We start from the raw sequence: 14,472 nt of genomic DNA on the forward strand, positions 1-14,472 counted from the left end.
GTGAGCGTCTGGGCTCCCTCCAGTTTCTCTGGGTGGGCAAGAAGGTGACGTAGGTGACACTGGCAGAACCCACCAGGAGGCCATTGCTGGGCCCAGGGAAAATTCAGTTATGGGAAATCCATGGACAGACCTGCCTGGTTCTGTCACCAGTGGTCTCCTAGGCACTCCCCCAGGGTATGGCATGATGGCAAAGGGACTCTTTGGAAGTTGGCACTTGTACAAGTGGCCAGACAGGCAACAGGGCATCTATGCTTGCTCCAGCCACGCTAGACTGGTGTGTCCCAGCACCCGCTGGGTACAATTTACATTGTATCCTTTTGGTTTTCCTTTCCTGGTGGGTCCCTGTCCGGGTTTCTGAGTCACCCACTTAGGGTGAATTCGAGCCAGTACTTAGAGAACAGCCACAGCAAGATGGGCACATCTGATATGTCTAATCACCTCTGCCTGGGGCTCCATGCCTGTGGGGAAGCCTTCTGTAACAATCACTGTTTTGCCCACCTCCTCCAGCCCCACTGTGGGATCCCAGTTCTCATAGCACCAGTGATTCCAGGAGGCAGGAACGTGGATCACTGAGGGGAGGGCTGAGAGGTGTCATGCTGGAAACCCAAGTCTCATTGAACATGGGGATGGAGTGGCCCTTCTGCAGGACTCTTTGGGTATTAAGTGAGAGCCAGTCATGGGGATGCTGGGTTCCAAAGCTGGGGCCCCAGGGAGATCCCCTGCGGACAGGCCCTGGGGTCCACGGTTCACGAGTCTCAGGGAAGCTGTGCCTCTGGGGAGACCTACTTGAGGAATCTCAGCCTCACTTCCCTTCTCCCCACGCCCCCTCTCCGCTTCCCACACCCTCTGTGCTGGCTCCTCTGCCCTGTTGTAGGGCTGCTCAGCAGAGGGAGAACCTCCGGGAGTTGATGTTCATCTTGGTGACTCCAATGAGCTTGAGTGGCGTGGAGAGACTGAAGGAGGAGGCCAGCGGGGAGTCGCAGAAAAGGTCTGACAGCTCATCGCGCTCCTCCAGCTCATAGGTGGCGTCGTTGAGCATCCGCCTGTGGAGGTCGCAGGTCTGCTCTATCTTCAGCTTGTTGATGTCACTGCGCAGGCGCATGAGCTGTCTGGCCAGCTGCTGGTCCTGCAGCCGCATCTCCGTCTGGAAGGGAGGAGGGGGCGTCAGTTCTGAACTGGAAGGGGCAGGGAAGAGGGGGAGCGAGGAAGGGGGAAGGCTGCAGCGCCACAGTCTCTGACAAGCACAGACCTGCTACTAGGAGACTTAACTAAGGGTTTGTTTCAGCAATTGGTCCACTTGGAGATATTAACACGTTCCCAGCTCAGGGAAGTGAAAAGGCAAACATAGGGAGGTGACAAATGAGAATGTGCTTGCCAAACAACACTTTGTGGTAAGTTAGAGCCTAGGTCTAAATCCTTTTGGAAGAAGGACATGTCAGTTCTGGTGTATTTCCAGCCCAGTCTCATGGGTTCCAGATACGTACAGATGGAGTAAGCGTATAAAGAAATCAATGGAAGTGATAAATACCAAATCCAGGAGCATGGTCACCTCTGGGCAGGAAGGAGGGAATGTAATTAGCAAAGGTACACAGGGGCTTGCACTTGTCTTGGTAATGTTTTATATCTTATGTCGGGTGGTGGGTATATGGATGTGAGAGAGAAACATCCATTGGTTGCTTCCTGTACTCACCCCAACCAGAGATCAAACCCACAACCTAGTTATGTGCCCTGACCAGAAATCGAACCCACACCCTTTTATTTATGGGAAGATGCTCCAACTAACCCAGCCAACTGGCTCTGGCTCTATTATACTTTAAACATTTTAGAATACCTGCAATATTTCTTAATAAAGTTTCAAAAGAGCCAAACATAAATATATGCTAATATTTATTGAATATTTTCCTATAAACCAGATACCGTTCTAAGCTCTTTGGGTATGTATTAGCCAGCCATACAAAATACCATAGACTGGGAGGCTTAAACAACAGACATTAATGTCTCACAGCTCCAGAGGTCAGGAAGTCCAAGACGAAGTTGCGAGCTGATTCAGTTCCTAGTGAGGATCCCCTTCCTGGCCTGCGGATGGACACTTTCTCACTGTGTCCTCACGTGATGGAGAGAAAGATCTCTCTTTCTCTTTTTATAAGGACACTAATCCTGTCATGGGGGTCCACCCTCCTGACCTCCCAAAGGTCCCACCCCCACATACCATCATATTGGGGACTGGGGCTTCAACATGTAAATTTGGGGAGTGAGGGGAGACACAGACATTCAGTCCATAACAGGGTTTATTAATATGCAACAGTCAATCTTCTACAATTCCATCCAGTAATGTCACCGTCATCTCCACAACTTATATGTGAAGAGGCAGAGGCTCAACCAAGTAGGTCACTGTGTCAAATCCCAAGCACACACATGGCAGAGCTGGGATTAGGAACTCAGACAATGAGACTCAGGGACCCAAGCTACTGGCAACTAAGTCCTTGTGCCTCTTCGGGGAGAGTCAGGGTGTGGGGGTGTGGAATGAGTTCTGTGCTCAGGGACCTCGTAGGAGGCGCCTGATATTTCCAGTGCCTCAGTGTTTCCTATTAGGAAGGGATGTGATAGTAACTCCGCGCCTGGTTTAACATGTACGGTTTCCATTGTTCATCTACATGTTAACCTGGTCGGAGCCGCACAGCCAGCCCCGAGGTTCCCCCAGGACAGTCTGAGTATTTCACAAGTCCGGGGGAGCTTCCGTGATTGCTCAGTTTCACAGCTGTGCGGTGGCAGAGGTGGGACTGGAGCTGAGGGATCTCCCGGGGGTCCTAGTGTGGAGCGTTTTCCATTAACGACACTGTCACAAGGTCACCAGCTGCACCTGCTTCCTTCTCACCCTTTACTCTGCCTGTGTTCGCAACGGGGTATTTTTTAATGGTTTTGTGTCTCAGCTGTGTCGTTTGTCCAGTGCTTGGAGCCAAACTGATTTTGAAAAATCAACTGTGAGATCCCAGAGGGACCCTCCCCCTGGTTATGTAAATAAATCCAAATGTTCTCACTTCTGCCTGTTCAGATTTGGAATCACGTGCATTGCAGGGTAAAAAATAAGTGACTTCACCAGTAAGCATTTCATTTTTTTCTCTCTTTCATTTTTATGTACTTCTACAGATCTCTTCCATGAGGGAAATCAAGATAGAAAGTTTTGCTTGGGGATAGCAAAGTATTTAATGGCAGAATCAGGATTTAAGTTTACAGCCTTCACTTAAGTAGCGTACTTCTCAATCCTTAGGCATAACAACCTAAATTTATTGCCAATCAGAATCTATTGCTCTAGACCAGCGGTTCTCAACCTGTGGGTCATGACCCTTTTGGGGGTCGAGCGACCCTTTCACAGGGGTCGCCCAAGACCATTGGAAAACACATATATAATTACATATTGTTTTTGTGATCAATCACTATGCTTTAATTATGTTCAATTTGTAACAATGAAAATACATCCTGCATATCAGATATTTACACTATGATTCATAACAGTAGCAAAATTACAGTTATGAAGTAGCAATGAAAATAATTTTATGGTTGGGGGTCACCACAACATGAAGAACTGTATTAAAGGGTCACGGCATTAGGAAGGTTGAGAACCACTGCTCTAGACGAACACCAAACTAATGAAGGCAGGTGTGCCCCAGGGTAGCTGGTCATTTATTCATTTGGAGGCCTTAGCCATGCCTGGAACGGGGCTAGGTGCTGCCTAAACCCTCTGAAGGAGACAGTGTTCAAATCTGTCTGAACGACAAGACTGGCTCACACCCACTGTTTAATTTGATAAGGTCTTCTGAGAGTTTTACTCTACCACTTCTCTTTTCGGGTATTTTAATTTGAAGAGAAATCTGTGAAAAGCTAGGAACCCTATAATTTAAATATATATTTTATTGATTTTTTACAGAGAGGAAGGGAGAGAGATAGAGAGTTAGAAACATCGATGAGAGAGAAACATCGATCAGCTGCCTCCTGCACATCTCCTACTGGGGATGTGCCTGCAACCCAGGTACATGCCCTTGACCGGAATCGAACCCGGGACCCTTCAGTCCGCAGGCCAACGCTCTATCCACTGAGCCAAACCGGTTTCGGCGGAACCCTATAATTTAAATTTGAACTTTGGCCTCAGGAATTGGATCTTTGGTCTGAAATGGTCCTTTAAAGTTGGAGACTTTCAGGTTGAGCAGCTGTCTGGGATGTGATGTGCCTTGCAGTGGGTATGTGGTGGGAGGAATGGACCATTTTTCTATGGCCAATAGATCTGGTCAAAGGTCAGAGCAATGTGTTAGGGTCTAAAACCCATTAGAATCAGCTGGTCAGAGGGGTGATAGTAAGGCACATGCCCAGTTCCCTTTGACTGGACAAAGGCCACCTCACTGGAGCCACCTCATGAACCCATTCAACTCTGCAGAAGAGAAAGAAAAATCACACATCCAGTAGGGCTGGTGACTGCCCATTCTGCTGGTTTGTGTTCCAACACGAGGAGGGGTGGGGAATCTGCAGGTCTGGGCTCTGAGGGCCCCTCATAATGTGTGTGTCCCACCCTGGGAGTCTCTCGGAATATATATTTTGTTATGACCCCTGAACATAAATCAACTATTTCATTTGATGCTCGAAGTAACAGTGTTTGCTCCAATTCTACAAGAAAAATCGGCAGTGCTAGCCTATTCTCACCTACTCTGTGGGCCACACAGGGGTTTTCCAGGGTGACTTTGCGCCTTAAATACTAACTGAGTCCCTGTTATAAGGTAACCCGACTGTAACCATATAGAAAAAAAGTTCCCACTGCCGCTGCAGAAACCTAAGCAAAATGTGCAGGGCTCAGAGGTGGTATTTTTTCTAGAAATTTTTTTTCCAATTGTGATTAAATACAAATAACATAAAACTTATCATCTTAACCATTTTCAAGTGTACAGTTTAGTAGCATTAAGTACATTTACACTGTTGTGCAGCCACCACCATCATCCATCTTCAGAACTCTTTACATCTTGTAAAACTGAAACTCTGGGCCCTGGCTGGCTAGCTCAGTTGGTTAGAACATTGTTCCGATATGCCAAGGTTGTGGGTTTGATCTTCAATCAGGGCACATACAAGAATCAACCAATTAATTCAATGAATGCTTAAATAAGTGGAACAACAAATCGGTATCTGTCTCTGTCTCTCTCCCCCTACCCCTCTCTCTAAAATCAATAAATAAATTAAAAAACACACACACACACACACACAAAAGTCTGACACTCTGTCCCCATTAAACAGCTTCCTGTTCCCCGTCCAAGCCCTGGCAACCACCATTCTACTCTCTGTGACTATGGCTGTGACTACTTTAGAAACCTCATATGAATAAAATCTACAGTATTTGTCTCTCTTTTTCTTTTTAATATATTTTTATTTATTTCAGAGAGAAAGGGAGAGGGAGAGAAAGATAGAAGCATCAATGATGAGAGAGAATCATTGATTGGCTGCCTCCTGAACGCCCCCCACTGGGGATTGAGCCAGCAACAGGCATATGCCCTTGACTGGAATCGAACCTGGGACCCTTCAGTCCATAGGCTGATGCTCTATCCACTGAGCAAAACCAGCTAGGGCTACTATATTTGTCTTTTTGTGGCTAGTTTATTTCACTCAGTACAATATCCTCACAGTTCACACAGTTAAGAAGCTTTTTATAAATTAAATATTTTCAGAAAATGTAATGAACGTGTCTTTGCAGATCCTGTGTAGAGTAGGTCAGAAAAGTGGCAGTTCCTGAGGATGGTTCCTGAGAGCAGGGTCTAGGGATGAGCAACTCCTTCCTTTTTCTCTTTTCTGCCAAGGAGACATGTGGGGCAGCGATGACAACACCCTGTCTCCTGCCACATAATGCCAGATGCACTTTCCATATATTACTTACTGCATCTTCCCACAACTCTAGATGGCCGGTATTTTGATCTGCTTTATGGTTGAGGAAGACAACTCAGAGAAGTTAAGGGACACACATGGTAGCACTCGGATCACACTGGGGCCTGTCAGAGCCCAGAGCTGGTGGCCTTTCTGTGACTTCTATCGACCTGAAGGGGGGCTGGGTCCCAGGGGCAGCAGAAATGGGAACTTCATTGCTCTGGGGTTAGAGAATCTGGGCTCATGCTGAACCTTATTCCTCATTAGCTGTGTGGCTTTGAGCAAGTCACTAATGCTCCTTGAATTTCTGCCTCTTCATCTACAGAAAAGGCATAATGCCTAGCCCAGGACTGTGAGAAGCAAATTAGATGGTAAGCAATATACCAACTAAGCTGAACAATGCCAGTCAGATACAGGTAAGCGGTTCACAGCTTAAGTCTTTTCTCTCCAGACCAAGGTGTGGGATGTGGAAACCAGCCAGGGCCTCCCAGTTTTAAGACTTTAGTAAAGAAACTGAGTTGCTGGGCCCAGTGACTCAACTATCGATGTGGATTTAATGCATTCCCTGGCCAGCACCCAACTGCAGGGCGTGACTGTTCCTAATGCCCTGTCCCAGGGAGAAAGGCGCTTGCTGGATTCTCAGAGGTGTGGCCCGTAATCCCAGCAATCCTGTAATTAGGGTAGAGCACTTGGTGAAAGAGCAAGAAATGTCACTGCCTCGCTGTCAGTGTGTTGTAGTGACAGGGCACGTTCCCGTCAGGGGAGAAAGCCCATGAAGGGGTTGGCGGTGACCAGTGGTCTCTTGGAATAACAGTGTTTGTGGTCTATGCTTGACTGTAGCTAACACAGGTGTGTTCCCTGTGTCAGGCAAGAATGCTTCTCAAGTTGTTTTTTAAGGTAGAAGGTGAATCCCCCAGGGCAGGATTAAGTAAGTAAGTAAAGGCGGCAGTTGAGCTGCACCGTAGGAGGAGATTGCCTTGGCTGGGCTTGGTGAGGTGTCCGGGTGGTGAGAGGCCCAGGTGGGGAGAGAGAAGACACCCAGGAGGAAAGCCAGCCAGGAAACTCAGAGGCAGGAAGATCTAAAATGAGTGTGTAAGTGGTTTGCTGTGAGGTTTCTTTAGTCAAGTCTTGTGGGTCACTGGTGATTTAGAGGGAGTTAGAAGACGGGCTGACTCCTGCCTCTAGGCTGGTGAAATGAAGACAAAGCCTGCAGTAAAATGACGTGGATAACATATGGCAGTTACTCAGTAAATGAAACATAGAGTTACCATATGACCCAGCAATTCTATTTCCGGTGTGTACCCACAAAAAAGGAAGGCAGGGACTCACACAGCTACTTGTACACACCCCTGTTCACAGCAGCATTATTCACAATAACCCAGGTGTCCATTGATGGGAGAATGGGTACACAAAAGGTGCTGTGCTGGACCCAGCTCCACCACGGAACGGAAACCTGGACACGGGCTTTGCCTCTAGCTCTCCTGAACCCCCCGCTGATGGTTTTCCAGGACTGGATTAAGGAAAATGGGACTTTAGAAACCAAGGGATGTAATTCCAAGCAAATAAAGCTTTCTACCACATTTCATCCTCTTTTGGTGTCCTCCGGAAATACTTATTCCAGCAGCACCCCCAGAACCCCACTTCCAATAGCAACGGAGAAAGACCATCCGCACATTTCTTTGATGACACCCCCACTCTGCCCTGCCCACCCTGGGCACTCAGGAAGACCCTGGAACTGTTGAGTGCTGTGAAATGTGGCCAGCACTGACCATGGGGGCTGCTGATACGAGTGTGAGACAAGAGAGGGCTGGGCCGGAGCCGGAGAACGGCTGTCTGATGGGCCCTCATAGAATCTCTCCACACATCTTCCCTCATTGAGAACTCAGGGCTGATCATCCTTTGGTTCCTTCCTGCTCTAGGGTTGAAGGTTCTGCTCATAATTCTAACTCGCACTATTAGAATTAGCACAATCAGAAAGGGGAGGTTTTGTCCTCCTCAGTCACTGGAGCTGGATGGGTGCCTGCCCTGGTGGGAGCTGGGTGGGTGCCTGCCCTGGTGGGAGCTGGGTGGGTGCCTGCCTTAGGGGAGAGCTGGATGGGAGAAGAGAAGCTTCTCAGCCTCCTGGAACCTGCCTTCTCCTGAGCAGCTTCTGGCTCGATAGTCGAGAGCTGTGGCTCCTGAAAACCAGGCCCTTGGCACAGACATAGAGCCCTTCTCCATGCTGCCAAGGACTTGGCCGCCTTGAATGAGCCTCTCTGTGACTTTTCCCCAGCTTCTGTCTGTTCACTGGCTGTGACTGGTTCAGGCCCGCACACAGGGGCATGACCAACACCCACTGGGCAGTGCCCAGTTTTTCAGACCCTGGCAGCAGCCTGGGAAGAGGGGGTGGGTCCAGAAGCTTGTAAAATAATACATCCTCAGAAAGCAATTGCCCAGCCAAGGACATGCCTCAGGCTTGGACAGTCCCTTCTGAACCCATCTGCCACCAGACCTGGCCTTCCATTATAATAAGGAAGAGAGAGGGGGAGTTCTTAGAAAGAGAGCTAAATTGAGAAAACTTTGGAGAGTAATGGCCCAAAGTTTCAGGAATTGAGAGAACGTGTTGAATGAGCATAAAACTTTATGAAATACAAAGTGTACTCCTACTCATTTGCTCACAGGAGCAATTGGCTGGTAGTAGTCGTTCAAAGCAGGGGTTCAGAGGTCAGGCAGATCTGGGTTCAAATCCATGCTCTGCTGGTGGATCATAGGCAGTTGCTTCACCTCAGGTTTCCCTTCTGTACAATGGGGGTAGTGATAGTGCCTATTGAATGATGTGATGTGTGTGCATGCGCATAACCTCTAGACCTTGGCAGGTGCTCAGTGCCTTTCTCTTGCTCTCCTCTCTGTCCTCTCATAACGCCCTGCCAGGTGGGTACTTATTACCCCCACTTTCCAATGACAGCCCAGGGCGAGGCTAGTTGGTTTTCCTAAAGTCACCCAGCTAGGATGTGGTAGAACCTAATTGGAAGTCTAATCTAGTTAGAAATTTTATGCTCTTCCCACTCTGCCTGTGACCGGTTAATGAGCCAATGGCCGGAGAATCACCCACAGGCACCTGTTAAACTCCTGACACCACTGCAGGTGTACGGGATCCGAACTTCTACGGAGAGTCGGGGCGGGCTCCATATTTTTAACACATGTCCTGGAGCCTCGCCCACACTACCCACTAGTCACTAGCAGGTTGTATAGTTATTAAACCAGGAGGGTGGCCACCGGAGGAACGGGGTTTTAATTATTATAGGAGAAATAAGGAGAAGCTTAATGTCAGTTATGCTTAAAGGTGTGGATTTGGTTGCTGAGGAGGTTGGGGGATTGTGTGTTTCCCTTTGGTTAATTTCATTGCCCACTGTGCCTGGCACAAGGTGACCACTCAGCATGGACTTCAGCTCCCCCAGGCACTTTGGAAGTACATTTATTGTATAGCTCTTGTCACACCTTGTCATTGTGCTTACTTGCCTGTCTCCTCCACAAAGGGGGAAACCCCACGAAGACGTTCACCTGGGCCTCCACCCACACCAGCACCTAGGACCAGGCACTAGTGAACGTGGGTTGTATTGAATAGACAGGACTGGATCAAAGGACCCTGCCTGTGTCTTATACCCCGAGACTGCCTTGTGCTGTTATTCTGGCTGGACACAACCATCAGACCTCTTCTCCTTCCCTCTGCCCTCTCCTCGGCACTGCAAGACAGCCAAGAAAAGGAAGGGAGGGGAGACCCCCTGATTCCTAGTCCACTTCATCCCATTGGTCCACAGTCCCCACCTCATCAGCTCTCATGCCAACTAGGAAGATTGCAGCCCTCATTTTTCTTATCTTATTCTAGGAGATTCTATGCCATTTTTTTTTAAAATCCGCAGACTATAGGATGAGGAATGTGTACCAATTACATTGGCAAGAGAGAGAGGAGTTTGGTTCTTATCTTTCTTTTGTCTTTTATTTTTTTTCTCCCTAATCTATCTATATCAGTGGTTCTCAACCTTGGCTGCACATTAGAATCACCTGGGAATCTTTTAAAATCCTGATTTCTGGGCCTCATCCTCTGGAAATTCTGTTTCTTTGTTACTAATGTTGTGGCCCCACCCCATAACAAAGAAACAGAATTTCCGAGGGATGAGGCCCAGAAATCAGGATTTTAAAAAGATTCCCAGGTGATTCTGATGTGCAGCCAAGGTTGAGAACCACTGATATAAAGGGTTAATATGCTAATTGTCCTTCCCTCCATCCAGGTAATGACGTCAAGTAGCAATACCCGGCTTCCTCTCCCTAGCTACGACTAGCCTCCTTGCAGTTTCTTCAGCCCAGGAACACGACTTGTTTTATACCCAGGTGGAAACAGTTTACACTATAACCAAATGTCTGTGAAGCGTTTTCCCAGGCCTCATCTCATTTGATCCTCACAGAAATCCTGGAGTAGATAGATAGGAGACTCGGAGGAATCCTATTTTCTTTTCATTAGCCCAGTGGTTCTCAACCGTCTGGCCCTTTAAATACAGTTCCTCATGTTGTGACCCAACCATAAAATTATTTTCGTTGCTACTTCATAACTGTCATGTTGCTACTGTTATGAATCGTAGTGTAAATATCTGATATGCAGGATGGTCTCAGGCGACCCCTGTGAAAGGGTCTTTCGACCGCCAAAGGGGTCGCGACCCACAGGTTGCGAACCGCTGGTCTATACATTCTGTAGTAACCACGAAAGGGCCAGCCTCTGGTCAGAGGAAGAGAACACTGTTTTCCTCCTGCAGCTCGCTGGTGTGGGCAGGCTGAGAGGCTCGACACAGACTGAAAAGACTGCACCTGGAGCAAAGGGTCACCTGGACTAGAAAGTCTCTTGTGGATCGAACCCAGCTCCGCCAGCACCTGGTGGCTCTGAACAAGTTCTTATTTTCACCATAGAATGGGCATGGCTGCCCTGTCCCTGCTAAAGGCTGTTATGAGACATTGCTAATCGCACTCTATAACCCTTTACACACGTCCCTTTCTACAATGGCAGGGTTTCAAATGTGGGCTTTTTGACAAATCATATCCACCCTGACTCAGACCTTTGATGTATCTATACCTCGTACCAAGGAAAAACCTCTGGAGCCAGAGCCAGGACATGCAGGTCTATGTCTTGGTTTAGCCACACCCTTGCATCTGACCTTGGGCAAGTCAACATCTGTGACCCTCGGGCTCATCGTTTCTGAATCTCAGCCTTCCTATCTGTAAAATGGGAATAGCAAATACCTCCAAACCACTCACAGAAAATGGTATGTATCAGGCCTCTGGGACCACAAATTGCTCCCTAGATGGAAGGCATTAAAATGGCCGCCATCTTCACATTTCTCACCTCCATCCCCCTCGAAAGATGCTCGGTGAGTTTGAACTGTCATTCGGCCATCTCATTCAGCAGAAATGACTGGCCTCGGAGGGCTGGGCTTGGACAGCCCCGTCATCTGCTTGCCAAGCACAGGCAGGAGAGGGTTAACCAGGGGAGGAGCAACTCAAGCTGCCACCACAGAGGGGCCAGTGGAGTCCAGGGCTACAGCCTCCTGCCACGGCAGGCCCCGGAATGATGAAAACTTGTCAGGTTTCCTTTTGTTCTCTCTAACAACCATAAACACCTTTGAGGGGCTCTGTCTGCAGGGATGCAACACTTTGCGTGAAGCTAAAAGAAAAATATCTGCCCACACCCAGGGATTCTCGCTACAAAGACAACCCCTTAGGAGGAAGCTGGAATGCTTTGTTTTCATTTGGCATCACACGGGCCAAGCAGAAGATTTCTCCCTTTTCTTTGCCTTACAGGTTGGCAAGGGGGACATTGCAGCAGGATTAAAGAGAGGAGACAGAGAGAGCTTCCCCCCTCCTCCCCCTCCCCCGCTCCCCCGGTCCCTGGCTGCTAGCTCTGAAATCACACACACACTCAGATTTGTTTGTGATATTTTCTGGATTCAGCCAGAGGGCTCAGTCCCACAGCTTCAGGGCCGTGCTCTCTCTAGGTCCCCTTTCCTGGAACATTGCCCCCACCCCAGCCCAGGCCACTGGACAGAAGGTGGGAAGCTGAAGGCTGCGACCTTCTGGCCAGGTGAGCAGTCTGGAAATATCAGAGTAGCACAATGGCCACATAACCAGGTTCTGAGTCTGTCTCCCATGAACAGCGGAGCTGGATGTCGTCGGCCTGGAGGAGCCAGGTCGCCCAAAGCCACGTAGGGCAGAGGCGGCAGCCCTGTCTGAATACTCACGTCTTTCTACCTGGAGGGGCAATGGCAATAGCTACACCTTGATGAGCAACACCTTCCTTGTATCTCCCACCACAGGAGCCTGAAAAAAACATACACCCATTCTACTTGAAAGTCCCTGGGGGCAGTCAAGAGTGACTGTCATTTCCTTTGGTGGAAAGTGAGAGGGAAAGGAGACCCCTGAGAGAGCAGTTGGGAGCCTTTAAAGCCCTGGAAACAAGACAAGATCCAGGCAGTCACTGTGTGTCTCTGAGCTGGACTTGCAGGAGGCAGAGGCCAGGCAAGCCGATCTTTCCAGACCAACATGGCCTGCCTCTAAAAGGGTCAACATTGACAACCAACGCCTTGCTGGTTCCGGTAACTGCTGCTGGGACCGCCTCATGAAGGTCAGAGAACCACTGGGCACAAACCCACAACTGAGCCAAAACACCGGTCATATTGAGTGTTTGGCTTTCTGTAGGGAAAACAGCCACACGTGACGCAATTACAGATTTCTAGTGTGTTCTCTCGGCCACTTCAGGGTGAAAAACAAATCTGCACCTGAGCCGGGCAAATCAGCAGAGAGGGCTTGCTCAGGGGGAGAGAACACTTGATTCTGGGCTTAAAAGTGATTTGAAACTACTTTCATTGAGTTAAAAAAAGAACTGGTAATTTGAAGTAATACCTTGAATGAGTTAACAGATGATAAATTAGAAAAAAACAATGACATGGAGTTTAATGTTTTGACTGAGACTTAGAAGAATGGGTTTATTATTCAAATGTTGAAATCTTGTTTTTAAATCAATCAGGATTTTACGAGTTGCCTTGTTACTGTTTAATCTCCTAAAAGGGCAGAATTGCATGCATTTGAGTTGGCCTGCCTGCCCTTTGGTGTTTGGGTTGCTTTTGACCTTAGACATACCCTCTTCTGAAAGAGCTGGGTTCTTGGACCCTCAGTGCAGGATGCTGTGAATAGTTCCCAGAAGCCCATTCACTGGCCGAGCCCCACGCCAAAAGGGACAGGGTGCAGGGCACAGGCTTGGGGATTCCTGGGCTTCCCTCTGAGGTACCTTCTTAGTCCCCTAGGCCCAGTCTTGCCTGCCTATCAGTCCTGATTCTCAAAGTGTGGTCTGTGGACCAGCAAGGTAGCATCACCTTCGAGCTTGGTGGCAATTCAGAATCATGGACCCCATCTCAGATCTTTAGGATCAGAATCTTCATTTGAACAAGAGACCCTAGTGACCTGTATGCACATTAGCGTCTGAGTTGCTGCTCTAAGTGATTCTCTGCCCTGCAGCCAGGGTGGCATGTCTGAGCGCCCTCTGCAGGAGGGCTATCTCTCCAGCTTCATCTCCTGGCTCTCTCTCTCCCCCCAAAGTGCTCTACTCCCAGTGGGGAAGGCTGAGTTCAAGCTCTGGCTCTGCCACCTACTAATCATATGATTCTAGGCAGGTCGTCTGACTTCTATGAGCCTTGGTTTACGCATCTGTAAAAGGGGCACAATCACTGTAATCACACGGGCCTGTTGTAAGAATCACAGAGGTACTGGAGTGAGGGCTGGGACTCCCTCCAATCTTGTTTCTCCTTTTGCCCCACACACCCATGCATTCTTAGATAACCTGTTTATGTTAATGTAGCATGAGCAAGTGAGCGTCACTAATTGGCTGCTTTTGTTTGAGGGTGTTTATAAGCTGCCACTGACCAGCCAGTTGCTGGCTGCTTTGCTCATAATAAAGCATGTCCCACCTACCTACTGTCACTCATCTGTTCTTCCAATTTCCTGCACCCAGAGGGGTCAATTCCCTGGCTGAGGAACTTGCACCCAACACAGCCTTTGACAGCCAAGATAGTCCTAACAATGTTCCTCCCTCCACCTATGGAGGATTGATTACTCTGTCCATTACTGATGGTTGTCCTTGACCTGGCTCACCTTCCTCCTCTCTGCTAGCATACGCTGGCCAGACAACTTGTTCTGCTTGGCTTGCAATGATTTGGCAACAAATATGAGCATGGCCCGTGGGCCTGTGGCAATGGTTCACCCCCTAGGTCAGTGATGGCGAACCTATGACATGCGTGTCAGAGGTGACACGTGAACTCATTTTTTTGCATGATTTTTCTTTGTTAACTGGCATTTAAATATATAAAATAAATATCAAAAATATACGTCTTTGTTTTACTATGGTTGCAAAGATCAAAAAATTTCTATATGTGACACGGCACCAGACTTAAGTTAGGGTTTTTCAAAATGCTGACATGCTGAGCTCAAAGGGTTCACCATCACTGCCTTAGGTTGTGCTTGTGAAGTACCTGGGAGCTTTAAGAACCGCTGATTCCTGGG

The 14,472-nt window shown here is 48.4% G+C and overlaps 1 protein-coding gene across 1 annotated transcript in view; it reads right to left on the reverse strand.

The window, feature by feature from the left end:
- Positions 1-333: 333 nt before the first annotated feature.
- Positions 334-14,472, reverse strand: part of FAM167A (family with sequence similarity 167 member A) — a 33,681-nt gene continuing 19,542 nt past the window's right edge. Inside the window, exon 4 of the mRNA XM_081093245.1 lies at positions 334-1,144. Within this exon, the coding sequence (XP_080949371.1) occupies positions 881-1,144 (264 nt within the window). The 3' untranslated portion in view covers positions 334-880. The remainder of the gene's footprint in view (positions 1,145-14,472) is intronic.

Source organism: Myotis nattereri (assembly GCF_964212035.1).
Source record: "Myotis nattereri genome assembly, chromosome: 5".
NCBI lineage: Eukaryota > Metazoa > Chordata > Mammalia > Chiroptera > Vespertilionidae > Myotis > Myotis nattereri.